At 59.0% G+C, this 27743-nt stretch overlaps 4 protein-coding genes across 6 annotated transcripts; 1 reads left to right on the top strand and 3 right to left on the bottom strand.

Annotated features, from left to right (window-relative positions):
• Nucleotides 1-4: 4 nt before the first annotated feature.
• On the bottom strand, nt 5-3877 carry SCRT1 (scratch family transcriptional repressor 1). The gene is made up of 2 exons (XM_045777422.2): nt 3391-3877; nt 5-1413 (listed from the first exon to the last, which is right to left on the bottom strand). The coding sequence occupies exons 1-2, from the start codon at nt 3503-3505 to the stop codon at nt 476-478; spliced, it is 1053 nt and encodes a 350-aa protein (XP_045633378.1). The 5' UTR covers nt 3506-3877; the 3' UTR covers nt 5-475.
• A 14013-nt stretch (nt 3878-17890) lies between these two features.
• CATSPERQ (catsper channel auxiliary subunit theta) lies at nt 17891-19569 on the bottom strand. Its single transcript, XM_045777429.2, has 5 exons — nt 19221-19569; nt 18850-18944; nt 18547-18742; nt 18296-18381; nt 17891-18076 (listed from the first exon to the last, which is right to left on the bottom strand). Exons 1-5 carry the CDS (start codon nt 19567-19569, stop codon nt 17891-17893), a joined length of 912 nt encoding a protein of 303 aa, XP_045633385.2.
• Nucleotides 19570-20062: 493 nt separating this feature from the next.
• FBXL6 (F-box and leucine rich repeat protein 6) lies at nt 20063-23229 on the bottom strand. Its single transcript, XM_045777413.2, has 9 exons — nt 22702-23229; nt 22285-22443; nt 22057-22120; nt 21626-21757; nt 21444-21551; nt 21243-21356; nt 20940-21171; nt 20606-20852; nt 20063-20314 (listed from the first exon to the last, which is right to left on the bottom strand). Exons 1-9 carry the CDS (start codon nt 23094-23096, stop codon nt 20164-20166), a joined length of 1602 nt encoding a protein of 533 aa, XP_045633369.1. The 5' UTR covers nt 23097-23229; the 3' UTR covers nt 20063-20163.
• A 35-nt stretch (nt 23230-23264) lies between these two features.
• SLC52A2 (solute carrier family 52 member 2) lies at nt 23265-25943 on the top strand. Of its 3 annotated transcripts, none has more exons than XM_045777415.2 (5): nt 23265-23612; nt 23989-24179; nt 24295-25165; nt 25261-25384; nt 25489-25943. In XM_045777415.2, the coding sequence occupies exons 2-5, from the start codon at nt 24050-24052 to the stop codon at nt 25699-25701; spliced, it is 1338 nt and encodes a 445-aa protein (XP_045633371.2). In that variant the 5' UTR covers nt 23265-23612; nt 23989-24049; the 3' UTR covers nt 25702-25943. The 3 variants fall into 3 exon arrangements, with proteins under 3 accessions (XP_045633371.2, XP_045633372.2, XP_045633370.2); XM_045777416.2 differs by having other exon boundaries at nt 23940-24179; XM_045777414.2 differs by having other exon boundaries at nt 23936-24179.
• The last annotated feature ends 1800 nt before the right edge of the window (nt 25944-27743 follow it).

The raw sequence follows: 27743 nt of genomic DNA, 5'->3' as shown, positions 1-27743 counted from the left end.
CCCCCCCCCCCCGCCCCGCTCCTCCGCGGTCTGCTCCCTGGACGTCTAGGCCGCAGGCCTGGCCCTTGGAAGGCTTGGGAAAGGGGTGGGGAAGACCTGAGTCTCTGCGACGCGATCCAGGGGCGCAGAGGAGGGAGGTGGGGGGTGCTCCCCACCTCACCCCACCCCCGTCTTCAGAGACCTAACTCGGAGATGAGGTTCGGTTCTGGGTCTCCTCGACCCTATTGCTGGGAAAAAGCCTGGGGCACCCTGGAGGGGAAGGGAGGGGGTTCGGGGTGGGTCTCCCCTCAGGACCCTATTGCTTGAAGGGGCCGACAAGGCCCCTGGCGGGCGGGGCGGGGCCGGACCCCCTCCCTCTATTGCTGTGAGGAGGGGCCCGCCCTCCGGCCCCTCCGCCCGGGCGCTGGCGGAGACTTCCCTGGGGGCCCGTATTGCTGAGAGCCGACCCGGCTAGGCTGGCGGAGGCACCGCCGCCCTAGGCCTGCACAGGACTGAGCTGCGGCGAAGCGGCGGGCGCCTGGGCCGCGGGGCCACCACCGCCCGCGCCGCCCTTGAAGCACGCAGACTCGTAGTGCTTGTTGAGATAGGACTTGAGTGCGAAGCTCTTCTTGCAGCGCTTGCACTGGAAGTGCTTGAAGGCCGAGTGCGTCTGCATGTGCGCGCGCAGGTTGGAGCGGTCGGCGAAGGCCTTGCCGCAGTGCGCGCAGCCGAAGGGCTTCTCGCCTGTGTGGGAGCGCATGTGGCCTTGCAGCAGCCAGGGCCTCGAGAAGGCCTTGCCGCACACGCCGCACTTGTGGCGCAGGTCGTGCGTAAGCAGGTGCATGGCCATGGCCGGCATGGACACGTACACCTTGCCGCACGTCGGGCAGCGCCGCGCCAGCTGACTGTCCAGGCTGCGGTGCGTCTGCTTGTGGCGGCTCAGGTTCGACGACGTGGCGTACGTTTTCCCGCACTCGCCGCAAGCGTGCCGGCCCCCTGAGCCTCCAGCCCCGGGCCCCGCGCGCGCCTCCGTGCTCACCCCCGCGCGCGCGCCGCCCCGGACCCCGGCCCCGGACCCCGCGCCGCGCGCACCCGCCCCGGCCCCGCCTCCACCGTCGCAGTCGGGAGCTGCCGCGGAGGCTGTGGAGGGAGCGACAGCGTTGGCGGCCTTACGGCGGGAGCGCCCGTCGGTGATGAAGAAGGCGTCAGCCGCGTAGCCCTCGCTGACGGCCGCGTCGCCGTTGATGTAGCCGCCCGCGGCTGTGGCCAGCTCTGGGCGCGGGGTGGGAGGCGGTGCCGAGCCCGCGGCCGCCGGGCCCAGTTCTCCACGCACGGCCGCAGCGTACATGGGCTCTGGGGACGGCCCTTTGAGCAAGGCCGCCTCGGCATCGCCATCGTAGACGGAGGCGGGCCCCGCGTAGTCGTTGAGGTATCCTGAGGGCCGAGGCGGACAGGCAGACGGAGGGAGGGGGAACCGGGCAGCGGGCGAGACACACACGGAAGGCAAGCGGGAAACACGGGGTCCGGGAAGGAAGGAACAAGAAAAAGGACAAAGGAGAAGGGACCGAGGGACCGCGGGGCAAGGAGGATGGAGGAGGCAGGGAGGGGAAGAGAAGAGAGGACAGATGAGACTGGGCCGGGCCCCGGCTCCGCCCCCGCCGCCCGCCCCACCCTCGCAGGGGGAGGAAAGAGGCGCATCCTCGGGCGCGGCTGCCCCCCTTCCGCGGAGCCTCAAGGTCAGGGGGGAGGGGCGGCGCTTCCCTCGCCCTTCTTCCTCCACCCCTCCTCCCCCTCGGGTTCTCCCCACTTCAGCAGTTTTCCCTGATTATGCAACACACTGCGGACCCGCAGCGCACAAAGCCGGGACCGCCCACCGAGGGACCCCGTCGCTCCTGCTTCTCGGGGTTCCCACCTGCTCTTCCCCTCGATACCTAGAACTCGTGTCCAGGCTTGATGCTGCCCCTCCTTGGTTCCCTAGGCCCCCCAACAAGCCCTGAAGACTTCTCCCTCCAGCAGCCCCTCCTACCCTCTCTAGCACCTCCTTCTTACCTCCCAGGTCTTCTACTACTCTCTGGACTTGACCCCCTTCCCGCTCCGGCCCTATCTTCCTCCATCCACTCTGCTTCTTCTCCTACTCCCTTCGGTCATCCTGCACCCTTGGGTCCTACCTTGTTCCACATAGCCCTCTTCCCCCAGGCCCTAACCCTTTGTAGGGGCCTTCCCAAGCCTCAGGACAGGTGACCAGGCAGTCGCTGTGTTGGAGAGTGCCAGGGCACCCGCCAGGGGACACCTTCACTGGGACAAGCTGCAGACAGGCAGCATCATTCATGCCGGTAACTGCAGTTGTTCTCAAGTTACAAGATGGATCTCACACCTCAAAGTCACAAATGCACACACCACACGATGCAGCCTCTGGCTTCTTCAGGGTTATACCCAGCTTCCCAGCCACCATCAACCCTGGAGTGTCCTCACTGGGTGGGCTGCTCCCTGATCCCAGCATACCACCTATTCATGCAGGGTCACACACGCAGCCACCCTTGACACACACTCAGCCAGGGTCGCTAGTCACATGGGTGCACAACGGCCTCAGAGTCACATGGTCCCATGTAGTGGCACACAGGCAGGCACACACACTCATACAGGGTCACACACAAGCGCACACAGTCACATGGCCGCACACAGTCACATGGGCGCACACAGGCTCACACACAGGCTCAGCTCACACAGGCTCAGGTCACACTTGTTCTACCACCCCATGCTGCTGGCACTCCCATCCCTCCTGCCTGCATGCTAACAGTTGTCCTTGAACTTGGGCACCCTTACACAAAGAGCCTCCCCTTCATTCCAGCACTTGGGACCTCCCTACTTAGAGCCCTCCTGCCCACAGCCTCCTCCCTGACGCTGCTTGCAGGAGAAATACTGCTGCTCCTCTGCTGGTACCCTAGTCCTGACAGGTGGTGGCCCCCTCTGGACCCATGCCTACTCCCTGCAACTCACAGCACTCTGCTGACCCTCGCCAAAAAAGAGAGGATGATACTCAGGAAGGCCCAGGTTCCTGGGTGTGGGTCTGCATGCAAGGCAGGTCCTGTCATATCAGCAAGTGTCCATACGCATAGCCAGGGTGTGGGTCCCTGTGTACCTTCAGGTACTTCCTGTTTCCGACCCTTGCTCCCCACCTCCTGCATTGACGCTCTCCCTGCCCGGCCTTGGCCCTGTTCTGGCCTGCCTCTGCGTTCCCCTCTCCCCACCTTCCTCCACAGTCCAGGTTCAGCCACTGTCTCCTTCTGGTTCTGGTTCCTTGGGGTCTATTTCCTGGGGCCCCTGACCGTTCCATCCCCATACTCTGGTCCTCTACCCCTTCCAGCATTGCCCTGGGCCCCTTGCTGTCCCCAGCCTCTGCCCAGCTCGCACCTTTCTCGTGCAGTCGCACTCCGAGGTCGCTGCGGGCGCGCCCGTAGGAGCTCTCGAGGTCCGCCGAGGAGAACGTGTCAAGTTTGACCTTCTTGACCAGGAAGGATCTGGGCATGATTCCTGCGGGGCTCCGGCGCTGCGGGCCTGCGGAGCCGGGGCGCGGGGGGGCTGCGGCCGCGGCGGGGCCCCGTCACCATCCGAGGAGCGGCGGAGGCAGCACGGGTCCCCACTCTGGCCTTTGGATGCTGCCGCTGGAGTACCGTCCTCTCTCCTCCTGCCTGCCTGCCCTGCGTTTCCTCCTCTGCTCCTCTGTATTCCTCCTCTTTTTCTTCTCTTCTCTTCTCTCCTCTCTTCTCTTTTCTTCCTTCCTTTCTTCTTTCCTTCCTTCTTTTCTTCCTTCCTTCCTTCCTTCTTTCCTTCCCTCCTCTGGTCCCGGCTTCCCAGCCCGCAGTGCCGCCCCTGGACAGGCGGGGGAGGAGGCCGGGGGGTGGGGGGTGGGGAAGGGGGGAGCGGCTCCGTCCCGGGCCCCGAGGCTGCGAGTGGGTGCAGGGCTGGCCCGGCTCCTCGGCCCCCTTCCCCTCCCCCCCACCGCCGCGGCAGAGCCTCAGTCAGCGACCCCCCATGCCCCTGGGGGTGGAGGCGCCGGGCCCGGAGAACGCGGCGGCGGCGGCGGCGGCGGCGGGAGCGCCAGCAGCTTCAGCACCGCGGCCAGCGCCGGCCCGGCCAGCACCTCGGCCAGCGACCGGGCGCGCTCAGCCGCTGCTGGCGGCGAGGGGCGGGCCGCGGGTGCTTGGCCGCCAGGCGGGGGTCCTCGGCGGGGGTCTCTGGGAGGCTTGCTTTATTGTTCTGCAGCCGGAGCGAGCGGCGGCGGCGGCGGCGGCGAGCGGGGGGCGGGGGTCCTCGGGGGGAGGGGTGCGCAGGGAGGGCGGGCTGAGGGAAAGAGAGAGGGAGGGACGGGGGCTCCGGGGGCGGGGCTCAGCGCTTGGACAGCTCCTGGGCCCGGCCTCCTGCGCCCGCGGCCGCCTCTGCCTACGGCCGGGCCCAGCCTCCGGCTTTTAAAGCCCAGAAGCTGAGGGAGGGGGAGGGAGGGGAGGGAGGAGAGGCCGGCGGAAATGGCTGCTCTGGGCCGGGCCCGGCCAGGGTCTCCTGGGAGGGGTCTTGGGGATGCCGCGGCCCCCGCATGTGTGGATTTCCCCCGAGCAGCTTCGGGAATGGAGGCCCAGCGTTCTGCGGCATTGTCGTGCGTGGGGGGAGAGGTGGAAACAGGCCTGGGACTCATGAGCCCCAGTCTTGGGATCTTGTGGGGAGGAACGCAGGGCGGATCCCAGTCTGGTCCAGGCTGCCTAGCTTTCTGGTTTGGAGGCTAGGGATCTTAGGGGGAGGGTGGGGGAGGCGGGAAGCGAAGGAGCGAATGCTGAGGCAGCGAAAGCGCAGTGTGGAAGCGCGGCGCGCGCCCCGTGCCGCAGTGTCTCCCTGCCACTCGGTCACCCGGGCTGACCCCGTGCCCGCTGGAGAGGCCTCCCTCCACCCCTCCGCCTCTTTCCCAAGGGGCGGATGTCGAGCGCAGCGACGACGCAGCGAACGGGCTGTGAAGGGGGAGAGGGGCCGCCATGCCCTTGCTCTAGAAATTCGACTTCGTTGGTGGTTTTACACCCTTCCGCGCGGCTGCAGCTCCCCCCAGCGGCTCCGCAACCAGGCGGATAACCCTTCCCGCGGCCGCCCGCCCCGAGTTTGCAGCCCCCATGACGTCAGGCCCAGCCGCCAATGGCCGAGCACGCGGGTGTCGGGGGCTCCAGGGCGCACAATGGCCGCATGCGGGGACATATGTCCTCAATTAGGACCCGGAGCTGCCATTGTCCCCTCCCTCGCCTGCGCCGGGTGGTTCAGGAGTCCACGCTCGGAGCGCGCCTCCGCTCGGCCCGCTGTCACTGAGGACCAAGGTCGCAGGGGTGGCTCCGGGGAGTGTCCGGGCGCGGCCGAGCCGGGAGCGCGTGCAAGGTGGGGGCGCGCGCGCACCCATCGCTACACGTAGTGACCTTGTGCAGGGCGGCACGCCGGGACCGCGGACTCCGGCCGGGAGCGCGCGGCGGGCGGGCCGCTCCGGGAGCGTGCGTGCGGGGGCGTGCCGGGAGTGCTGAGCTTGGAGCTGCGCCGCCGCCTGCCCTGCGCCCCGCTTCCGCCCGCACCTCGGCCCTGGAGGCGAGCGAATGTGGGTGTGAGCGAGCTGGCCCCGCGCGGGGGGCGCGGCGGAGACCACAGGCCTGCTTTGTGGCACTGGCCACGGCCGCGGCTGCATATTCATCTTGCGTGGCAGGCGTTCCCGAGGGGCGGGGGCGGGGCGCCGCCGCCCCCTTATCGCCGAGCCGCAGCCGGCGAGGCCCGAAGTGGGGGCGGGGACGGGGACCCCCCCCCTCGGCCGAGCCTGTCGTCCCTGCTCCCTCCCAGGAGGGCCCGGCCGAGGCGCAGCCGGAGGCGCGGGGCCAATTAGCATTTTGATTGCGGGACTGGGGGCCCATCTGGACCGAGGCCTAATTACCGGGCAAACCCTCCGGGCGCGGGCTGGACGTGCCCGGCGCAGTCCCTTCCCCAGCGCCACCCCCCCCCCCAACACACACACAACCTCCTCGTGGACAACCCGCCCTGTCTCCTCTCTGACTTCATCCCCGTCCCCTCCTCTAGTCCCAGTCACCCTATCCTTGTGCTCGTGTTTACCTGGCCCTTTCCCTAATTCTTCCACGCGGCTACCCGTTCCGTTCGCGTCCTCTGTCTGCCCCCCTTCACCTCTTCGGTCATTTTTCTATTCCTCCAAACAACCTCCCCGTCCCTCCATCCCCTGGTTCGCTGTCCGCGTCCCTGCTTCTCTCTGTCAAGTTCCCCGCCCCCTTGGCTCCCAACCCTCTGGACGGACAAGGCGTCAGGGCACAGACACATGTGTCCCATGGCCGGCGCTCCCCAGGGGACTATTCGGGCGGCCCTTGATCGCTCTCGCTCAGGTGGAGTCCGCAGCCCCTCGGGGCGCCTGGTGGGGAGGGGCAGGTGGGCCCAGGCCTCTGCCATCAGTCCTCAGTGGCTGGGGTGCAGAGCACACATGTGGCCCAGTCTCAATTACTTGGGCCTCCTCTCCCGCCTCCTTTCCAGCACCCCTCCTGCCCCCGCGGGCATCCCAAGGTCACTGCTGGACCCAGTCCTGGGGTCCAGCTAGGAGAGACTGGGGAAGGAGGGATGGTGATTCTCATGTTTTTGGAGAGTTTCAGCTGTCCTCCACCGGAGGCCACCCTGAATCTCTCCCACTGAGGGCTGGAGGCCTGGTGGGGGGCAGGGGGCTTTGTTGTAGGAAAGGACACGGTGGGAAACAAGGCTGCTTTGGCTCTCAGAGGATCCAGCCAGTTGAGGGTTACTCCAACCCTCAGGGCCTTAGCACCCAAGGTGCTTTGTCTGTCCACCCTGCCCCCATAGAGTCTCTGGTCCTCCGAGACTCTGTTGCCTCTGTCCTGGTTCATGTTGCAGCTGGGCCCAGCCTCTTACCCATCTGGGATGAGGGGATGCAGTGTTGGTTCTATGTCCCTCCATCTCCCTCTGCTTCTGGGCGTGCCACCTCCGGCCCTCCTCAGGTCCCGTGTTGCTGAAAGGCCAGGCTTTAAAGAGGAGACTCACTGAGTTATGTCCCCAGCAACCTGCCCCCAGCAGAGCCAAGATCCCTGTATGTGCTCACTCCTGGGCCCTGTGGTCACTTTCTCACCCCCCTCCACTCTACTGGGCTCCAGTCCAGTCTAGCCTAGCCTAGAGGGTCCACTCTTCCTTCTGGATCCAGGCAAATCTCTCTGGCTTCCAGGATCCCACCCTAGCTAGGAGCCTCTTTTGGTCTGGCTCCTTGGCACCCCAACACCTCCCTCCTCAGCCTTCTCTTTGGTAGAATGGGGGATGACGTATTTTCCTGGAATCCAGTTGGGACCCTGTGTGCATAGTGGGCTACCCCTCACCTGCTCATTCTGTTCCCCAACTGTGAGGTGAGACTCACAGCTCAGAACAGCCACTCCTCACCTGCTCCTAGAGCCCAGGGCTAGCCCAGGACACAGATATTAACCAGAAAGATGAGGAGACCAGGTGATAGCTTGGATCATGAGAGCAGGAGGGGGCAGAGACCAGACCTGGGAGACAGCTGTGGGCTTTAGCCTCTATTCCAGAGGCGATGGGAATGTATATCTTTGAGGAGCAGCAGGGAGGCCAGTGGGGATAAGCAGAATGGTTGGGTTCATCCAGGTTTGGGCTTTTGCCAGGTGAGCTTCTGAAAGGGGCATCTAAGTCCAGGGGGTGTGCAAGGGAGAGGTGACAATGATTTTGGAATCTAAATGGAGTGAGGAAGGAGTGAGGACATGACAGTGTGGGGGCTCTGGAGTGCTGGGGTCAGCGTCTGCAGCACTGGGCTGGGGGGTAGGTGATGGTCTGAGAATGGGCTGTTGAGTTGAAATGCCAGGGTGGGGGTGAGGGGGGACAGTTACTGATGGTGACGGGGTCAAGGGCATAACTGGGACAGAGGATGAGGTCACTGGCAGGAAGAAGAGGTCAGACTGAGGAGCAGAGAGTTGAAGGGTGGTCGCAAGAAATGGACACCCCAGGAATTCAGAGCTGATGCAGCGATGGGGCGATGCCCAGAGCAAGGGCTGGGGTGGGTGGTTGGCAGAGCTGTTGGCTCGTCTCAGCTAGGACTCTTGGACAGAGGAGTGGGGGAGGGGCTGCAAGCCACAGTGAGGGACAGGGCAGGTGAGTGCCCCCCTTCCAGGGCAGGGGGCTGAGGTGGGTGGGGAGAGAAAAGCAGCCCCCAGAGAAGGCTGGAGGGAAGGGAGCAGGGCAGAGGGGGGCTGGAGTTCCCAAGGGTAAGGGGAGGCCCAGCAGCAAGGCTGAGGTTGTTGGTGGGAGGGGTTGCTGGTTACTGCAAAACAGGCCGCGTGTACTGGGTGAGGCTCGTAAGGACAACTTCATGAGGCAGAACAGGTCCCTGCTGGGGCAGGAGCTTTGGAGCTACAGGGGAGAAATTAGACCACAAGGCAACTGAAAATGTCTACTTGAAAAAGACAAGGAAAAACAAAGAGTAAATATCAAAATAATAGAAAATATTTGTATAACAATGGGTTAATATTCTGATTATAGAATAGCTGCTATAAATGAACTCTACAGACAGAGATGGCAAGACCCCCAAGGGGTTAACAGGCAATTTACTACACGATAAATAAGAGACCTTACTGGAAAAGACATGCAAATTAAACAAGATGCAAATTTAAGGGTGGATTTCCTCTTTCTTTCTTCCTTCCTTCCTTCCTTCCTTCCTTCCTTCCTTCCTTCCTTCCTTTCTTTCTTTCTTTCTTTCTTTCTTTCTTTCTTTCTTTCTTTTTTCATTTTTATTATAGAAAATACCAGATGTGCGCAAAAGTGTATTTCTACACTTTTCTACACATTCTACACTATGTGCCCATCACCAGCATCACCCAAGACCAGCTCACAGCCAATCTGGTTTCCTTTCTGCCCCCATCCCTCCCCCAAATCCCAGATGTCATATCACAAAATGCCACTTTTAGTAAGTAAACAAAGACATGAGAGGGCACAGGGGCCTGGGAGTTCTGTGAGGGAGCCCCTGCCTCCCACCCTGAGTTGACCCAGCCAGAGCTGGGGGGCACCAGGAGATGTGATTGGGCACTGTCCCCTTCTTGCTTCAGGAAGGATGTTCCCTCAGCCTCCTGAGTTTTAGGGCCATCAGAGAGGCCAGCAGCCCTGAGTGACCCAGGTCCTACTTTGTTCCAAGGGATCCAATCACCTGGCCCTGCTCAGACCCTCCACCTCATTTCAAGCCTGAGTTAGAATTTCCAAACAGTAAAATGTCTCAAGTGTGGAGTTCCATCAGTTTTAACAAACACAGTTGCTCTTGTATCAAGACACAGGAGGGACACCTGAGTGGCTCAGTTGGTTAAGCGCCTGCCTTAGGCTCAGGTCACAATCCCAGGGTCCTGGGATGGAGTCCCATGGCGGGCTCCTTGCTCAGTGGGGAGCCTGCTTCTCCCTCTGCCTGCCGCTCACCCTGTTTGTGCTCTCTCTTTCCCGGACAAATGAAATCTTAAAGAAAAAAAAAAAAAGACACAGGACACTTTCATTCCCCTCCAGGACAGTTCTTTGGGGAAGTTTTAAAGGAAACACAAGGGGGGAGGGGGAGGAAGTGGAGGGGAAGAGGGTGACCAGAGGTTGTCAGGGCTACCAAGGGGGAGGCTCTGCCAGCAGGCAGTGAGCGGTCATCCTGCCTGCATTCCCTGGAAGTTTGGTGTAGGGTGGTCTGGCAACTTTGTAATTCCTAATGCCGTGTGGACCTTCCCACCCTCACCTCCCCGGCCTTCCCCTGGGGTTGTACACTCTCAACATTTGCTCTAGAATACAGAAGGAAAGAGGAAGAGCAGTGCATTAGTGAGCTGTGGCGTAACTTCACATGGCCTAATGTACCTGTGACAGGGGTCCTGAGAGGGACGAGGGACTGGGAGAAAAGTGTAGAAATGACAGCCAAGAATTTTCTAGATTTGATGAAAATTATAAACTTACAAATCCAAGAAGGTCAAGAAGCCCCAAGCCCATGCTACAGGGAGAAAACCGCATCGAGCCGCATCATAGTCAAATGATAAGGGGAGATATTAAAAGCAGGCAGCAGGGGGTGGGGGTAATCGACACATGCTGTGTACAAAGGGGCAAGGATTAGGACAACAGATTTCTCATGGAAATCAAGCTAGAAGATGGCTGGGCAACATCTCTAAAGTGCTGGAAGAAAAACGTCGTCAACCTAGAACTCAATACCCAGTGAAAATATCTTTCAAATACACAGGTTAAATAGACTTTTCAGACATAGAAAAGTTGTAAGAATTCGTCACCAGCTGACCCACACTATAAGAAATCCTAAAGAAAGTCTTCCAGACAGAAGAAAATGACATCACGTAAAAATCGAGATCTCCATCAAGAAATGAAAAGCATGGAAATTGTAACTAAGAGGTAAAGGTAAAAACTTTGTTTCTTATTCTTTAAAAGATAATCAGCTGATTAAATAGAATAACGATGTATGTGGGATTTATAACATATATAGAAGTAAGATGTGTAGCTAGATAGCACAGCGTTCAGATGGGGGAAATGGAAGGACAGGATGGCAAAGTTCTCAGCCCAAGTGAAGTGGCATAGTCACTGGAATGTGGGCTGTGATACGTTAAAGGTGTATCTGTAAAGGGTAAAGAAATTATAATAGCTGAAGTTATAGCTAATAAGCCAGCAAAGAAAAAAATCATACAGAATTCTCCACAAATCCAAAAGAAGGAAGAAAAAGAGGAAAAGGAAACAGGAACAATTGGGACGCATAGAAAGTGCACAGCAAGATGGTAGATCCGAACCCAAGCATGTCACTAATCACATGAAGCGCAATGATCTAAAATGGTGATAATGCCTGTCACGTGTTGAATTGTGACACCTAGAAAGAAAGAAAGAAAGAAAGAAAGAAAGAAAGAAAGAAAGAAAGAAAGAAAAGAAATATATCGAAGTCCTAACCTGCAGTGCTTCAGAATGTGATGTTATTTGGGAATAAGGTCACTGCAGATGTAATTAGTTAAGAGGAGGCCATCACTGGAGTAGGCTGGACCTTTAATTCAACAGGTGATTTACAAGGAGAAACACACAAAAGACAGAAGAGCATCCTGAGAAGACACAGATGCGGGAGAAGACAGAGGCAGGTCAGCCAAGGGGCACAGGAGACTGCTGGTGCCACCAGAAGCTGGAGGAGGGGCCTAGGACAGCCTCTCCGTCAGAGACCCCAGGAGGAGTGAACCCTGCTGACACCTTGATTTCAGACTTGTGTCTCCAGCACTGCGGGAAAAGAAAGTGCTGTCATTCTAACTACCCAGCAGCCCTAGGAAATCAGTGCCCGTTGGCTTCTTTTCACAATGAATGATATCACAAGTGATGAATGAGCTAAAGAGAGAACTGTTTAGTTTTCAAGAAGAATTTAGAAAAAATATTTCCAATCTAGGACTTGCTGGGTTGAAAAGTAAAACATTTTTTCATTCCCAGTCTCTCCAGCTTGCAAAAGCTACTCAGAGTAAGAAACAGACTCTGAGCACAGACCAAATCCAGAGCGCCACTGTGGAGACGTGTTCTCAGTGTGAAGATTGAAAGTGTGGGGCCGTAAGAGGGCTCCTGGGTGGCTCGGTTGGTCGGGCATCCAACTCTTGATTCCAGCTCCGGTCACGTCTCAGGGTCTCAGGGTCGTGAGATCCAGCCCTGCCTTGGGCTCCACACTGAGTGGGGAGTCTGCTTGTCCCTCTCCCTCTGCTCCTTCCCCTCCCCCATTCTCAAATAAATAAACAAACAAATAATAAAATCTTAAAAAAAAAAGTGGGGCCATAAGACTTCTCATTCAGGGGCTCCTGGGTGGCTCAGTCGTTAAGCGTCCGCCTTCAGCCCAGGGCGTGATCCCACGGTCCTGGGATCGAGCCCCGCATTAGGCTCCTTGCACTGCTGCGAGCCTGCTTCTCCCTCTCCCACTCCCCCTGCTTGTGTTCCCTCTCTCGCTGTCTCTCTCTGTCAAATAAATAAATAAAATCTTTTAAAAAAAAAAAAGACTTCTCATTCAGACTCCTAAGAGATGTAAAGCAGTCTCTCTCTTTTTTTTTTTTTAAATAAAGGTTTTACTGGGTGAGGGGCAGAGGGAGAAGCAGGTCCCCGCTGAGCAGGGAGCCCGACGTGGGGCTCAATCCCAGGACCCTGAGATCCTGACCTGAGCTGAAGGCAGATGCTGCACCAACTGAGCCCCCCAGGTGCCCCTGTAAAGCAGTGTCTTGTAGATCCTCTCTGCTAGACAAAAGGGCTTCTAGGAATCTCAAGGACAGGGTCAGCAATATTCTGACTTGCAATACAAGGAGAATGAGGTCTGCCTTGAAGAGAGCTCTTGGTATAAATCTTGTTCAATGTAGTGTGTTATAATTTGATACATAGAAAACCTACATAGTTTTTTTAAACTTAAATTAATTAAATTAAATTAATACATAAATTACATAAATTAATACATAAATTAAATTAATACGTGTATTATTAGTTTTGGAGATAGAGTTCAGTGATTCACCAGTCTTATGTAGCTACCCAGCACTCGTTACGTCACGTGCCCTCCTTAATGTCCATCACCCAGTTACCCCATCCCCCCATCCTAAATCCTACATAGTTTTTAAAGGAATCATACTATCTTGGATTACAAGAGACAGAGATTGTTCAAAAGGTAAAAGGACCTTTAGGCTTCAAAATTTCTGTTTGCAGAAAGCATGCTGGTCAAGAACATGGGGCCTTTCCTGTGGACAAGGAAGGATGGCTCAGGACAGAGCCAAGAAGCTAGAGAGCAGAGTCCAGAGCCTCTGAGAACAACCACCTGGGGGCTAGCACCAGCAGGCACAAGAGGACCCTAATCAAGGCAGGCTCCCAACGACAGCAGACTGAGCACCGTACATGCTCACCTGCAGTTCCGGATCTGCACTGACCATAATTGCTACACAACTTCCACCCCTTCCTTTTTAAAACTTTTATTTAATTTTAATTTTTTTAAAGATTTTATTCATGTATTTGAGAGAGAGAGAGAGAGCACACAAGTGGGGGTCAGAGGCAGAGGGAAAAGCAGGCTCCCCGCTGAGCAGGGAGTCCGATGTGGACTCGATCCCAGGACCCTGAGATCATGACCCGAGCCAAACTCAGATGCTTAACCAACGGAGCCACCCAGGCGCCCCCCACCCTTTGCTTTTATTAAATAAACGTTTTAATTTAGAATAAATTTAGATTAACCAAAAAGTTGCAGATATAATACAGAAACGTCCTGTATGCTCTTCCCTCATCTTCCCTTAATGTCAATACCTTAGATCTCTACGGAACATCCGTCGCACCCAAGAAGCCAACACGGGTACGTTACTATGAACTTAACTCCAGGCTTTAATTGGAGTTCACTTTTTTTTAACTGACATTTTCTTTGTTTCTGCAACCAATTGAAGGGACCACATTGCATTTAGTCTTCTTAGTCTCCTGTGGTCTGACAATTTGTCTTTCCTTCTTTTTCATGACCTTGACAGTTTTGAGGAGTACTGGTCACTTTTGTAGAATGTCCTTCAACTGAGGTTTGTCTGATGTTCTCTTGTGATTAGCCTGGAATTCTGGGTTTGGGGAGGAGACCTCAGAGGTGATGTGGTCTTCTCTCTCTCTCTTTCTCTCTTTTTTAAGATTTTATTTATTCCTTTGAGAGAGAGAGCACAAGCAGGGGGAGAGGCAGAGGGAGAGGGACAGGCAGGCTCCCCGCTGAACGGGGAGCCTGACATGGGGCTCCATCCCAGGACCTGGAGATCATGACCTGAGCCAAAGGCAGACGCTCAACTATCTGAGCCACCCAGGCGCCCCCCGATGTGGTCTTCTCATCGCATCACAGCAGAGGGACGTGATGTCAACAGGACTTATCCCTGGTGGTGTTGAGCTTGATAACTCGCTGAAGGTGGCGTCTGCCAGGTTTTCTTACTGTAAAGTTGCTATTTTTCCTTTCCGATACTCTATTCTTTGGATGCAAGTCACTAAATCCAGCCCACACTCAAGGCTTCCCCCATATTTTAATTCAAGTGTCTATTGAAGATATTCTGTCCCTGTCTCAATAATGTACATTGGATGTGTAGGGAAAGAGAACCTGATTTTTTTTTTTTAATTCATGGGTCTCCTCACTGAGGACCCACACAGCTGGTTGCTCCCAAGGAAGGATACCCGAGCAACCTCATTTGCACCTGGACCTAACTTAGAAGCAAGATCCTGGACTTGAGGTCTGAGCTGGGCACTGTGATGAGATATTGGCAGTCTTGGGAGAAGCCAGAGGGTGGACTGTGGTGGATTGCCCACATTCATGACCCCCTATCAAGCTCCTGGTTTTCATGTACTTGGTAGACCTTCCCACACTAACTCTGGGCTTGGCCATGTGACTTGCTTGGCCACTGAGACATCAGCATGAGTGATGCATGCAGAGCCTTAATGAGATTGTGGCCCACTGGTGCTAGTCTTCTTGGAAACCAGTAACAAAATAGTCTCCTGAAAGATGAGACACCACTTGAAAAGAGGCCCTGGAGGATGGCGGTTAACTTGGACATCTGGCCCCAGCTGAGCTCCCAGCTGACACAGCCACATGAGCAACACCAGCTACATGTGTGGACAGGAACCACCGAGCTGAGCCCAGCCAGCCCACAAAACAATGAGTAAGTATTTGCTGTTGTAAGCCCTTAAGGTTAGGGTGGTTGGTTATGTATCAATAGAGAACTGAAGCTCCTTGCTCTTTGCCCCTCAACTCCTGTGCTCACTCTCTGCCTTCCCAGCTCAGGTCCCATAGTCCAAAATTATAATCAATTCCCCACACTCTTATAATATCGTCCTTACTAATTCCCAATCCTTGTTAGACCAAACTATCTTCCTACTCCATACCTTCATCCAAGCAGCAAAACTTTGCTAGACAAAAAAATAAAACCACATTCACTCATTCTTTAAATTTAGAACACATGGGGTGTCTGGGTGGCTCAGTTGGTTAAGTGTCTGCCTCTGGCTCAGGTCATGATCCCAGGGTCCTGGGATGGAGCGCTGAGATAGGCTTACTGCTCAGCAGGGAATCTGTTTCTCCCTCTCCCTCTGTCGCTCCCCCTGCTTGTGCTCTCTCTCTCTGTCAAGTAAATAAAATCTTAAAAAATTTTTTTTTTTTAAATTTACAACGCACATCTAAAAGTGGGCTCTGCACACAAGCAGAAAATCTTACTATGCTTTCTTTATCCAGTTAGTCTTCCATTCTCTGGGAAGACTGTTTCACACCTTGCCTTTTTTTTTTCCTTGAAGCTTCCGAATCTCCACCCACCCCACCACCCTTTGAAGCTAACAATCTTTTTTTTTTTTTTTTTTTTTTTTTAGAATAGGGGCTTTGGCTACACGTGTTAGAAAACTCCAAATAACAGTAGCTTAAACCACAGAAGTTTTTCTCTTTTGCAAAGTGTTGGAGATAGGCCATCCAGAGTTGGCAGGGCAGCTGCAGTCTTCAGGCTTCATAATTCTATCTTGTTACTGTGCTATCCTCAACCTATGCATTCTACCTTATGACCCAAAATGGTTGCTTGAGCTCCAGTCATTGTGGGTGCGTTCTAGGCCAGAGAGAAAAAAAGGAACTGGAAAAGACAGGCAAACCCCTCCCTTTAAGGACATGTTTGGAAATTATACATACCGATTCTTCTATCACATTGGCCAGGAATTAGTCTCAAGACCACGTATATTTATCTGTAAAGAGGCTGGGCAATGCAGTCTTTATTCTGTGGGACCAAATGCCTAGTTAAACATGGGGGGGGTTCTCTTTATGGAACCAGTGGAGGATGGGCAAAGAGACCCTGCTTGCAGTCACAGTGTGTTCCCAATCCTCTCCTCCTCTGCCCAGCCAAAAAATTTGTTCCTGCATCATATCCTTTACAGGTCCCAACCCTTGCCCAGACACCCCTCTCCAGAGCTCCCCATGACCCCCAGCTCCTTATCAGCTCAGATGGTGCATCCTTGGAAAGGTCTTCCCTGATCCCCTTAGCTAGGGGGACACCATCCCCCTCCCCCGCCACTTCGGCAGTATACGAGTTAGCTCTTCAGTGTTTGTCCCTCTTAAGATTGTCACTTCCAGGAGGGCAGGAACTTTGCCTTCCTAGAAGAAACTGAGTCCCAAGCCTGTAGCACCAACAGGTCTGAGCCTCCCAGAGCCCAAGGGACTGGGGTGCCTTTCTAACCCATTCAAAGCTGATGGCACCCTGGGTCTAGCTCAGTCAAAAGCCACTCACCCGGCTAGCCTAGCCCCGTGGCCTACACCTCTCACTGCTCACCTTCCCCCATAACATTGTCCCTTAACCTGTCCCAAGCCCATCACTGCTGGGCTCTGCCTACCCTCTCCAGCCCATCCCCTGATGAAAGCAGGGCACTCTCACTCTGGGGATAACTTGGACCCTATCTTCTGAGGGGCAAGAAGAGCCTGCACTTGTGCCATGAGTAATAATTGCTCCCTGGGACTGCCTAAAGCGATTCCAGCAGTTCCCAGATCCTGCTCAAGACAGGCAGGGATGTTCGTGCACCCACTGGGTTTGGCCAGCCTTGGGATCAGGAGTGGATCAGAGGGTGACTCTGAGCCATGGTTCCAGGCAGGACCAGACACACGGCATGAGACCCTGGCAGTCACGCAGGACCCCAAGCTCAGAAGAGCCCATACTGGGTTTTGTTGTTGTTGTTTGTTTTTTTTAAGTAAACTCTACCCCCAATGTGGGGCTCAAACTCACAATCCCAAGATCAAGAGTCACATGCGCTACTGACTGAGCCTGCCAGGCGCCCCCATACTGGATTTAATGTAGTGCCTCCTTCTGGAAATTCTTTTTTAAAAAGATTTTATTTCTTTATTTGAGAGACAGCGCACGCACCTGCGAACACAGGAGCAGGGGGAGAGGCAGAGGGAGAGGGGGAAGGAGACTTCCTGCCCAGCAAGGATCCTGATGTTTGGCTAGATCCCGATCGAGGGTTACTGACCTGAGCCAAAGGCAGACGCTTCACCGACTGAGCCACCCAGGCGCCCCCTTCTGGAAATTCTTCATAACTTTCTAACAGGAGGCTCTGCATTTCGATTTACTTGGGGCCCCACAAATTATGCAGCTGGTTCGGTTCCAGGGACACTCACTGACACAACGCCCAAAGACCTGGGTCACCACATGGTCCTGAGGGAAAATGCTGACCAGGAGAGCCACGTGGACAGTGCCAGTTGCCACTCCTCTTGAGTCCCCAGTGGCCCGCTGCCCTCTCTGCTCCCACAGCGGCTCCCAGTACCCAGATAGTGGGAACACCCACTGGACAAGGGAATATGGGACTGGTGTTCCAGAAGGCCTTGAACCCTGGCCTAGGGCTCTGCAGCTTACTCCCTGGGAAAGTTGCAGCAGCGACTCTGGGGACAGTCTAGTCCAAGGTGTACCCCCAGGCACAAGGCTGGACCTGCGGCTGTGCCCCACCCCACTGCCGCCTGGACTAGGACTGACTCGGACTGACCAGATTCTGACTGCTAGATGCGGCTCGTTGGTCCTCACTTCTGAGGCCAGCCAGGACCAGGTAAGTGCTGCTGACCCAGACAGGCAACGTGTCCCACACCTGCCAGTGATGGGTCCAAACACCTGGAGGGGCTGCTGCTCATGACTCACCCTGCTCCTATCCCCACCCCCAATCTTCCAACCCAACTCCAAGATCTGCTCCCTGACAGGCTCCCTGAGGCCCTGGGAGGTGTGCCCTGGAGCGGGTGCCCACAGGAAACACTTGCCTGGAAGCAAGAGACGGCTTTATTGAGAGGGAGAGTACCGGTGGGGTGAAGGCAAGAGACCAGCGGGGAAGGGAGAATGTAGTCCTGGGGTGGGGGCGGGGGGGGGGGCTGCGCCCTGTAGCGTCACACGTCCAGGTCCGACTGGGAGGTCCGCTTGTCGTAAGTGCCCGTCTTGCGCTGCACGATGCCGGGGCTGAAGGTGGCCCCCAGAGGCCAGTGGCGGACCACGTGCCGGTATGACGTGGCCAGGCAGTCAAAGTAGTTAATGTTGAGCTTCCGGGCAATGTGACGGCCCAGGTATTCCATCTGCTGTGGGAACAGGTGGCGGTCAGGAGAAGGCCTGTCAGTTCCGGCGCCCTCCCCACCAGCTGCCAGCGTTAAGGCCTGGGCTGCGGACCGCGTGGTGTTCACGCTCTGCCGGAGCGGTGGCCCCATCCTAAGCCCCCGAGCAGTGGTAGGCCTCCTGTAGAACGGAGCGGGGGAGTGGAGCGTGTCTGGGGCCCCAGGGTGGACTGGAGCGGGACCCACCTCATAGCGCTCCGACAGCTGCACCAGCACCAGCGGCTCTAGCTGGTGGCCGCAGAGGACCAACTGGAAGAAGCACCTTCCATAGGCTGGAGAGGGGCAAGCAGCTCAGCCTGGGGACTCGGGGGCGGGGAGGGGCTGGCTCTGGGGACCAGGGCGGGGGGGGGGGTGCAGACGGCTGGCTTGCCCGCCCCCCGCCCCGCCACGTTTCCGAGCTGCTTCCTTGCACACCCTCCCCTGTCCGCGCGCGTCACCGTCAGAGCTGAGCGCCAGGCGCACGTAGACCAGGTGCATAGGGCCCTGACACACGGTGCGGCCCTGGATGGAGAAGTGGTAGGTGCCCCGCATGTGGTTCAGCACCAGGCGCCGCCGCGGCAGAGACGAAATCATGAGCCACAGGCCGACGCCCACGCCGCACGCGGGGAAGCCCCACGTTTCCTGGTTCAGCACCTGCAGGAGCCCCGGGGACCTGAGCGGCCAGGGGGCGTGGGGGTGGGGCACCGAGAGGGGGTCCCCCCCAGGAGGCGGGCCATGGGGGCGGGCCCCGGAGCTCAGACCTGGCTCACAAGGCCGAAGCTGACGAGAAAGAGGCAGACGACGAAGAGCAGCGCCCCCTTCCACAGCGTGTCCAGGTAGTACTCGAGCACGAAGACTGCGGGCAGCGCGGCGGCGGCGCGTGAGGACCACCCTGCTCGCAGTCGCGGGTGGCACGGCCAGCTCTCCGGCCGGCGGCTGCACGCGGCGCTGGGGCACCGACCGCAGCCCGCCTGCAGTTTCGGGGCCCGCCCCGGGCTTGACCCGCCCCCACTCAAATCCGATCCCAGGTCCAGGCCCCTGCCCGTCGCAAGCAGGATTTCACCCCGCCGGGCTTCAGACAGTGGGCCCCCGCCCCGCCCCCGCCGCGTTCTGGTTCCGGCTCCGCGCGCACCGTTGGGCTGCTGTTGGGTGAACGGGTAGAAGCTGTTGTCCTTAAGGCGCTTAGCCAGGTGGCGCTCGGTGCAGAAGAGTCCCAGGGCCCAGAGCTGAAAGCGCTTGCCACCGGAGGTCGTGGGCAGGCCGCTAATGCGGCCCTTGGGGGCCTGGGTTAGGCACAGAGGGTCAGCTGGGCGGCTGGTAGGTTGCCACCGCCCAAGGCTCACAGTCGCACTAATACCTGGGAGAAGAAAGCCTCCAGGGCTGCGGTCCAGGAAGGAGCCGCTTTCAGACAAAAGGCAGAGGAGCGACACCAGGTGGTGGTCCAGGCTGGGCGAGGCCTGGGTTCTAGAAGTTCTGGGCATCGGGTTCTAGAAGGGGCTGTTGTGTTGACTACCCCTTCTGCGGGGAGTCCCCAGGCCTAGCCCTGAAGGGAGCACACACTTCCCCGCGAGTCCCCACACCACCAGAGGCCCCCTGCACAGCCTGGCTCACAGTCCTCAACAGAAAGGAGGGTGGCAAGGCATCCCAGGCCTAAGCTGGAGAGAACTCTGCAGGCAGACACCCTACACTGAACCCCATGGCTGAGCAGGCCTCCCCTGCTCCATCGCCACTTTTCCCCCTGTAGAGCTTCAAACACAACCACAGATAGCTCACCTCAGTGTCCCTAAGGTTAGGACACACTCACTCAGTCCAGGATTCCAGCCCAGCAGTGAGTGAGCAAGGCATGACCACAGGCAGCCTCAGGAACGCTGGGAGGCCACCCCCACCCCACAGGCTCTCCACCAGTTCTAGCCTTGAGTGGTTCCCTCTGGTACAACACCTGTCCTCTCATCCCACCTGAAGGACCACACAGAGTTCCTAAAAATGTTTTATTGTAACAAAATGCTCAAACAGTCAAAACACGAGAAGGGTGGAGGGCACCGCCGGCTCCCTGAGGATCAGGGGTCTGGGGCGGCCTAGCTGGAGGAGGGGAGGCTGGTGAGCAGCTGCTCCAAGCACCACTGGACTTCCTCCTGGCCTCGGTAGGCCCGCTTCAGGCCCCGAGGAAGGCAGCGGCAGGACTCCAGGTTGAGGTAGAGCAGGCCTGGGCAGCTGCTGATCACAGAGCTGGAGGGGCACAGCAGGCCATGGGGACTCGGGCCACCGGCTCCCAGAAGACCCCGGCCCCGGCAGGGCCAGGCCAGCATAAGGAGCCCTCTCTGCCCAGGCACCACAATTGGCTCTGCCACCCACAGCCACCGAGGCCCAAGCCCAGCACCCATGGTGTCCCTAAGGGGCATCCTAAGTAGGGGCTTGGCCAGTATGTGCTCCCCTTTTGGACCCCCGAAGGCTGCAAGCCAGGCTTGTCGGGGAGGCAAGCTGTACTGACTCCAAGGTACTGGGGAAGGGGATGCTGACCTGACTGTGCTTGGTGGGACCCGGGTGCCCCTGAGGTTGACAGAGCACAAGGCTGGGGGTGAGCCCCCAGGGGTGGCTGAGAAGGCAGCTAAGGCCTGCTCCAAGTCCTTCTCGCTGAAGCCCTGTCCGCTCAAGTCCAGCTCCCGCAGAGTGTGGCGCCACTTCTGGGTCAACAGGTGGCTGCCCTCTTTGGCTAGAGTCAGCCGGTCCGACGTCCCGTAAAGGCCCAGATGAAGCTGCTCTAGCTCTGGGGGTGGAGAGTGGTCATGAGCCGTGGGGCGGGCAGGGGGTAGCCACATCCCCCCCACGCAGCCACCACCCAGAGAAAGCTGACCCTGACATGGCAGATCACGCAGGCCAGCAGGGGTGACGCGGGCACAGCCACGGAGATCCAGCAGGCGCAGATTAGGGGAGCCGTGGAGCAGGCGGCCCAGGGCCTCGTTGCTTACAAAGTTGCAGGTGGAGCCAGCGAGGCAGAGCTCCTCAAGGCTGGGGAAGCCTGGGCCAGGAGTTACCACTCGCCCGCAAGGTTTGGGCAGCCACATCAGGTTCAGCAGCCGCAGCACCTGGAGCAAGGCCCAGGCTGCAGATGGTGGGGGGGGGGGGGTGGCAGGTGGGAGGGTGGGGTGGCAGGTACCTGCAGCTGGGGGCAGCCCTTCTGCAGGGCCTCCACAGGCAGCTGGAGAGGAGTGCTGTTGCGGCTGATGCCGGTGCTCACCTCCAGGACCTGGAGCCGGGGGCAACAGCCGCCCTGCAGAGGTGGAAGAGAACACAGGCTCAGTGGCCTGGCAGTCCCTGGCTCAGCATCTGGCTCTGCTCCTGCCCGTCACCAACCTACCAGCAGTGCACCCAAGATGGCGGTTGTCTGGGAACTGTAGGTCAGCCACAACTTGCGCATTCGCGGTCCTGCCTCCTCCAAGAAGTTCACCACAGCTGTGGACTCCACCTGGGAACCCAGCACATGGGCGCCTGTCACTTTGGCCCAGGCTTCTTTAGGACCCCTGGGGACACAGGGCTCACCAAGGAGTGCTGTATGTCCAGGCTGTGGAGCTCGGGGCAGGCTTTGGCCAGCATGACCAGAGTGTCAGGGCTCACACCATGGCAATCAGAAAGCTTGAGGAAGGTGAGCCGAGGACAGGACTCGCCGACCAGCTGTGGAAGACAGAGCACCAGCAGAGATTGGGGCTCTGTGGTCCACGAAAGAGAGAAACCAGTGGCTGACACCAAACCCTCTCCATGGCCTCAGCTAGGACCTCCTTTCTGCCCCTAGCAGGCCAACATGGGCACTCCCACTTCTGACGCCTCCCTGCTGAAAGAAACAACAGGAAAGGAGAACCAAGCAGGCGTCCCCATGGAGCAACACGGGGCTCCAGGTGCCTGACCCACTCCCTGGAAGTACTGGGCAACCCCAAGTGTCATGGCTGGTGTGCAGGGCAGCCTAGAGCTCTCACCTTCAACACGGGGTGTACCTGGGACTTCCAATGGATGAGGGTCAGCCTCTGGAGCTGGGAGAACCTGGGCCGACAGCAGAGGCACAGCTGCATAGTGTCCCCCCGCTGCCCCTCTGTCAGCGTCTCCCCAGCCCATCACTTTGGTGTAGGGAGACAGAAATGGGCCTGCGGCTTTCTACAAGCCACAGAAATGAAGTGAGGCGATAACGAAGAGAGGGAATGTCTCACCGACTGGGCATAAGCCACTCCAGAGAGGCGAGCAGCTTCTTCTCCGCCTTGGCTCCGCTTTTGGCGAGTCGGCCAGCCAGCGGGGGCGACAGGGTCACGGTGCGCCAGAGCGCAGGCTGGGAGGCGGCCTCGTGCCAGCGGCGGCACACGCGTGCAGCCCTGGGAGAAAAACCTCTGCTGAAGGGCCGAGGCTTTCGTGGCCGCTGCCGCGGGGTTTTCTAAGAGGAGAGACCTGTCCCCTTTGTTCTCACAATGCTGCGGCCACCTTAGCTCAAAGACAGGCCCTGGGGGCTCTAACTGGACCCCCGGGGAGACTGCTCTCTCTAGGCTACGCCCTCTGTCCCCGCCTCAGCCACCCGCTCGATCGGCAAGAGGTCATCCTGAGCCACGCTGCTGCGCTCAATGGGCCTGGGGTACCTGGCGAGGAAAGGCATGGGCCCATCGGCCGCCACCAGCAGCCCGAAAATCTGCAGCAGGATTTCCAGGGGAATGCGGTCGCCCCAGCCCGAGTCGGGCCCCTGCTGCGGCTCGGGAGCGGGCGCAGTTCTAGGCCTGGCCTTGGCGGCCTTGGCGCGGGACGCAGGGGACAGCAGCCGCTGAGTGCGGCGGGCGGCACGCCTCTGCACGCGAGTGCGGGCAGGCCCCGGGCCGGGCAGCACCAGCAGCATGCTGTCCGACTGCAGCAGGTGGTACCCGGAGCCGCTCGGCGCCAGTCGGTCCCACCACCAGTCCTCGGCCGAGCGAGCCCGCGCCCCGGCCGGCTGTGCGCCCCGGACCCTCCGCCGGGCCCGCCGCGCCGCCCCGGGAGCCATAGCTCCCGGCCAAACTCCTCGGCCAAACTCCTCGGCCGTCCTAGAGCACCGGAAGAGGCGAGGCCGCCGGGCGGCGGCGGGGCGCGCCCGCGCAAAGGCGGGACCTGAGCCCCGGGCCGACCCCCTCCGCGCAAGCTCAGCGCCCGACTTCCGGGGCGGGACTTCCGGTGATGGGTCATGCCGGGGGCTGGCCGACCTGCGGCTCGCTACTGTCCTGCCGTGAGTTGGAGCTCTCGCTCGGGCGAAGCATCGTTTCCCAGCGCCGCCGGCTCTGGGCTGAGGCCGCGCTCCTGGGCCGGAGCCGGCGCCCTTGTAGTGTGGCGAGATACTGGCTGTCGGGCGGGGAGCGCACAGGTGCAGATCCGGAGGCGCCGGCACCCCTGCGCACCGGGCGGCTCTTCGCCGCCCACATGACGCAGCGAGGGGACGCAGCGAGGGGCGGTGCCGGGCTTCATTCCTGCGGTCCTGGGTCTCGCTGAAGCCTCGGACTCCCGCTGGGGCGCAGAAGCAGCAGAGGTGTGCGTGGCGCCTTAGGGGTGCCCCTGTCCCGGAGTCCGTGTCCGTTTTGGGGTGAGGGTGGCGGTGGTGTCAGCAGCTCAGACCCGAAGATGGAGTCCCTCTTTCCTCATTTTCCTCTGGGGTCGTGGCTCCTTGGTCCCGGCTTCCCGCTTCTCGGCATGTAGGCCTAGCTGTGCTGTTTTTGTGTGTTTGGCCGCGGTCACCCCCATGCCCTACCCCCGGGCACGCTCCAGGTTCCCTGGTCTAGGCGGTCTGGGCCTCCCGATTCCAGTGCTGTGTCTATGACGTGTGATCCCGCATTCGTGTCTGTTTCTTTCAAGGTAGAAGAGGTCTTCTGTTCCCAGTAGAGCTGAAGCGTGTTCTTTGGATCTAGGTGGGGAAGGAGGAGCGGGCTGTGACCCTGGCCTGTTCTGAAGGGCCCAGCCTTGGGCCGAATGGCAGCACCCCCATTGGGCCGGCTGGTGTTGACCCACCTGCTGGTAGCCCTCTTTGGCATGGGCTCCTGGGCTGCCATCAACGGGATCTGGGTGGAGCTGCCTGTGGTGGTAAAAGACCTTCCTGAAGGTGAGTGGGAGTGCGCAGGGAAGTGGGGGTTCAGGTGTGCCAGGTAAGGCGGGTTGCAGCTGCTCACCGTCCCTCAGCACCTGGCCCCTGACGTGGTCTTCTCCCTTCGCTGCAGGTTGGAGTCTCCCGTCATACCTCTCTGTGCTTGTGGCAGTGGGGAACCTGGGTCTGTTGGTGGTGACCCTGTGGAGGCGGCTGGCTCCGGGCAAGAGCGAGCGGGCCCCCATCCAGGTGGTGCAGGCACTGAGCGTGGTGGGCACAGCCCTGCTGGCCCCACTGTGGCGCCACATGGCCCCAGTCGTGGGGCAGCTCCACTCCGTGGCCTTCCTAACACTGGCCTTGGTGCTGGCACTGGCCTGCTGTGCCTCTAACGTCACTTTCCTGCCCTTCTTAAGCCACCTACCACCTCCCTTCTTGCGCTCCTTCTTCCTGGGTCAGGGCCTCAGTGCCCTGCTGCCCTGTTTGCTGGCCCTCGTGCAGGGCGTAGGCCACCTTGAATGTTTGCCGTCTCCCACCAATGGCACCCTTTGGCTCCCCCACAACGTCCCAGAGCGTTTTCCTGCCAGCACCTTTTTCTGGGTGCTGACCGCCCTTCTGGTCACTTCGGCTGCCGCTTTCCAGGGTCTCCTGCTGTTACTGCCGTCACCACCACCTGCACCCACAGCAGGTCCAGGGTCTGGCCTGCGGGCAAGAGCCGCAGGAGTGGAGGAGGAAGAGGAAGAGGCCTTGCCACTGCAGGAGTCACCGAGCCAAGCCCCAGGCACCACTCCCAGCCCAGACCCTGAGCCCTATCGGCTGCTCTCTGTCCATGGAGCCTGCCTGCTGGGCCTGCTGGCCATCACCAATGCACTGACCAATGGTGTGTTGCCTGCCGTTCAGAGCTTTTCCTGCTTGCCCTACGGCCGCCTGGCCTACCACCTGGCAGTGGTGTTGGGCAGCGCTGCCAACCCCCTCGCCTGCTTTCTGGCCATGGGCGTGCTCTGCAGGTACACAAGCGTCCCCAAGCTACCTGGGCTAGAGTTTAGGGAGGGGGGGCTGGGTCCTGGCGCAGCCAGCCCTGAGTTTCTGCTCACCCCTGCAGGTCTCTGGCAGGGCTGGGTGGTCTCTCTGTCCTGGGCATGCTTTTTGGGGCCTACCTGATGGCATTGGCAGTCCTGAGCCCTTGCCCACCCCTGGTGGGCACCTCTGCGGGGGTGGCCCTTGTGGTAAGTATACTGGGGACACTGAGGCAAAGAGGGTGCAGTGGGAAAGGGTTTGCCAGAGCAGGGAACATCTCATGCTCAGCCTGTTGCCGTGTCCATCTTCCCAGGTGCTGTCGTGGGTGCTGTGTTTGGGTGTGTTCTCCTACGTGAAGGTGGCCGCCAGCTCCCTGCTGCATGGTGGTGGCCGGCCGGCATTGCTGGCAGCTGGTGTGGCCATCCAGGTGGGCTCCCTGCTCGGCGCTGTCGCCATGTTCCCTCCCACCAGCATCTATCACGTGTTCCACAGCGGGAAGGACTGTGTGGACCAGTGCGGCCCCTAAGCCTGGACAGATGGGGGACCTGATGTCAGGCTGAGATGCTGCAGCGCCCAAGTGCCTGCAGCCCAAGGAGGCCCTCCTCGCATGTGGGCATGCTCATGGACACCTGTACACTCCATAGCAGACGCTGGTCAGGGTGGGGACCACAGAACAGTCCCAGAACCAGGGCCCAGCTAGGGCTGTGGACTTGGCCCCAGATCTGGAACCTGTGTGGGATTTGCACAATAAATCACTGTTACTCCATAGGTTCGAGTAGTTAACTTCTGTAGCACCTTTCTCTTGTGCAGGTAGACCTCTACTGAGCTGGAGTGGTGACTTGAACTGTTCATCAAGGGCCCCCCACCCCCGGCTGGCTGCTCTCATAGATCCTGGGGTTGCGCCCTCTGAGCCCTGGGCTCTTGCTCCCCATCCCCCCACAGATTTTTGGAACATCCCCCACAGGACAGGTTACAGTGGTCGGAGGCAGCATGGTGTCCACCCAACAGCACCTCATGCAAGATCTCCAGCTGAGTGGTGAGGCCTCTTCCCTAAGGGTCACTGCTCTGTAAGCATCTCTGGGCTGTGTGGGCTGAGCCAGCTGGGCACGAGGGTCAAACGGAGCAGGCTGTCTCTTTTTTTGTGTGGCGTAGCAGTGGTAGTGTCTGTTCCTTTGTGGGAGGGTCCTGCCAGGGGGCTTATGCCCAGGCCTTCCTGCAAGGTCCAGGCACAGAAGGGGCTCAGTGAGTAGAGCTTAGAAGAGACTGGGTTATAAGGTTCCAGCCAGTTTAGGGATCCTTCTGGTCAGGAGCATTGCTGCCTTCCCTGAGCCACAAGCGTCTAGTTTCTAGCTCCTTCTGTGATCAAATGTGCAGATGGCCCATACTCTTCATTCAGGCGGACATGGCAGTGTCTGCCTTCTCCCTGGGCTTCTGACAAGTGGCCCCTGTTTCTGAGCAGCCCACACCTGCCCCAGCCCTAGGATAGCAATCTGGGCATTGGTTAGTTAGTGTCTGCAAGAAGCAGAGTCTTAGCACTGACTGTGGCCTGTGCTGAACTGGGTGGTTCTCCTGCACAAAGGGCTGGAGGGGACTGGAACGAGTGCCTAAGCCAGGCAAGGGGGCTGGCAAGGATTCAGGAGAGGATATTTGGATGGCAGCTGCAGTGGGCAGAGGCTCGGGCTTCTGCCTCCTCTTGGCTTCTTGGGCAGAGGCCCGTAGGAGCACAGGTTCCCCAGGGGAGGCAGACACCTGAGCTGTGATCCAGTGTGACTGGTCTGGCACTGAAATCTGGTTCTCATGGACAAGAGGGTCCATTTCTGCAGTGGGGAGCCTGCAGCTGCAAGGATGTCCCCTAAGCGATTGTGGGGGCTGGGAAACTGGCTCCTGCCCCACCCACCCCAACCCCTTCCCACAATTGTTCTCGTTTCCGGATGCCCTTTTTAAACTTCAGAAGCTGCCTGTCCTTGACTTGCCCTGCACATGGGCCTTTGAAGGTCTCCTCTTTCTCCCCGCCCTGGCAGGACCAGCTGTGCAGGAGGATGGGAGGGACCCTCAGGCCTGGACCACTGGAGCCTCTGGTCTGGGTGCATCAAGTATTGGGAGGGCCCAGGCTCCCACGTGGCTCAGACACAGCCCAGCCCTGAGGACAGGGGGCTACCTGTCAGGTCCCGGCCTCCCAGGATGGTGACGGCCTGGAGAAGGAGCAGGGCCAGTGGGGGTTCACATGGCTGTTTGCCTTTGGGAGTTGGGGCGGTGAGTGGGGTGTGAGCTGCAGAAGCCACCTTTGGTGGGAGTGAGTGAAGAGATTCAGAGGGAGGAGGACGTGGGGATGGAGTGGGTGGTGGAGCCACAGGCCTTGGCACACCCTCTTCCCCATACACAGACTCTGCCCTCATCCCCCAATAGCACCCTCTCCTGCCCACCCTGGGGCTGGAGCTGGTGGAGCTGCCTCCCAGTTCCTTCCTACTTTGTCTTCCACTGGGCGATGATCAAAAGCATTTGCAAGAGCCTCGTGTCTGCCCATATACGCATTTGTGCCAGGCCCAAGGGCCACAGAGGAGTAAGGCC

The sequence above is a fragment of the Ursus americanus genome, chromosome 9 (genome assembly GCF_024610735.1).
Source record: "Ursus americanus isolate L20-20 chromosome 9, mUrsAme1.1.p, whole genome shotgun sequence".
Taxonomy (NCBI): domain Eukaryota; kingdom Metazoa; phylum Chordata; class Mammalia; order Carnivora; family Ursidae; genus Ursus; species Ursus americanus.
This window is presented reverse-complemented; position numbering and strand designations above follow the sequence as displayed.

What these genes read in the sequence shown, in the direction of transcription:
- SCRT1 (XM_045777422.2), bottom strand. Translation starts at nt 3,505, where the DNA reads ATGCCCAGATCCTTCCTGGTCAAGAAGGTCAAACTTGACACGTTCTCC. An exon ending in AGTGCGACTGCACGAGAAAG is followed by an intron (nt 1,414 to 3,390) that starts GTGCGAGCTGGG and finishes CTCGGCCCTCAG; the next exon opens with GATACCTCAACGACTACGCG.
- CATSPERQ (XM_045777429.2), bottom strand. Translation starts at nt 19,569, where the DNA reads ATGCCCAGAACTTCTAGAACCCAGGCCTCGCCCAGCCTGGACCACCAC. An exon ending in GCTTCGGCCTTGTGAGCCAG is followed by an intron (nt 18,743 to 18,849) that starts GTCTGAGCTCCG and finishes GGGCTCCTGCAG; the next exon opens with GTGCTGAACCAGGAAACGTG. An exon ending in CCTGGCGCTCAGCTCTGACG is followed by an intron (nt 18,382 to 18,546) that starts GTGACGCGCGCG and finishes GCCCCTCTCCAG; the next exon opens with CCTATGGAAGGTGCTTCTTC.
- FBXL6 (XM_045777413.2), bottom strand. Translation starts at nt 23,096, where the DNA reads ATGGCTCCCGGGGCGGCGCGGCGGGCCCGGCGGAGGGTCCGGGGCGCA. An exon ending in AGGGCTGCCCCCAGCTGCAG is followed by an intron (nt 21,172 to 21,242) that starts GTACCTGCCACC and finishes GCCTTGCTCCAG; the next exon opens with GTGCTGCGGCTGCTGAACCT. An exon ending in GTCCCACCAAGCACAGTCAG is followed by an intron (nt 20,315 to 20,605) that starts GTCAGCATCCCC and finishes GTGCCCCTCCAG; the next exon opens with CTCTGTGATCAGCAGCTGCC.
- SLC52A2 (XM_045777415.2), top strand. Translation starts at nt 24,050, where the DNA reads ATGGCAGCACCCCCATTGGGCCGGCTGGTGTTGACCCACCTGCTGGTA. An exon ending in GCCATGGGCGTGCTCTGCAG is followed by an intron (nt 25,166 to 25,260) that starts GTACACAAGCGT and finishes TCACCCCTGCAG; the next exon opens with GTCTCTGGCAGGGCTGGGTG. An exon ending in CTGCGGGGGTGGCCCTTGTG is followed by an intron (nt 25,385 to 25,488) that starts GTAAGTATACTG and finishes CCATCTTCCCAG; the next exon opens with GTGCTGTCGTGGGTGCTGTG.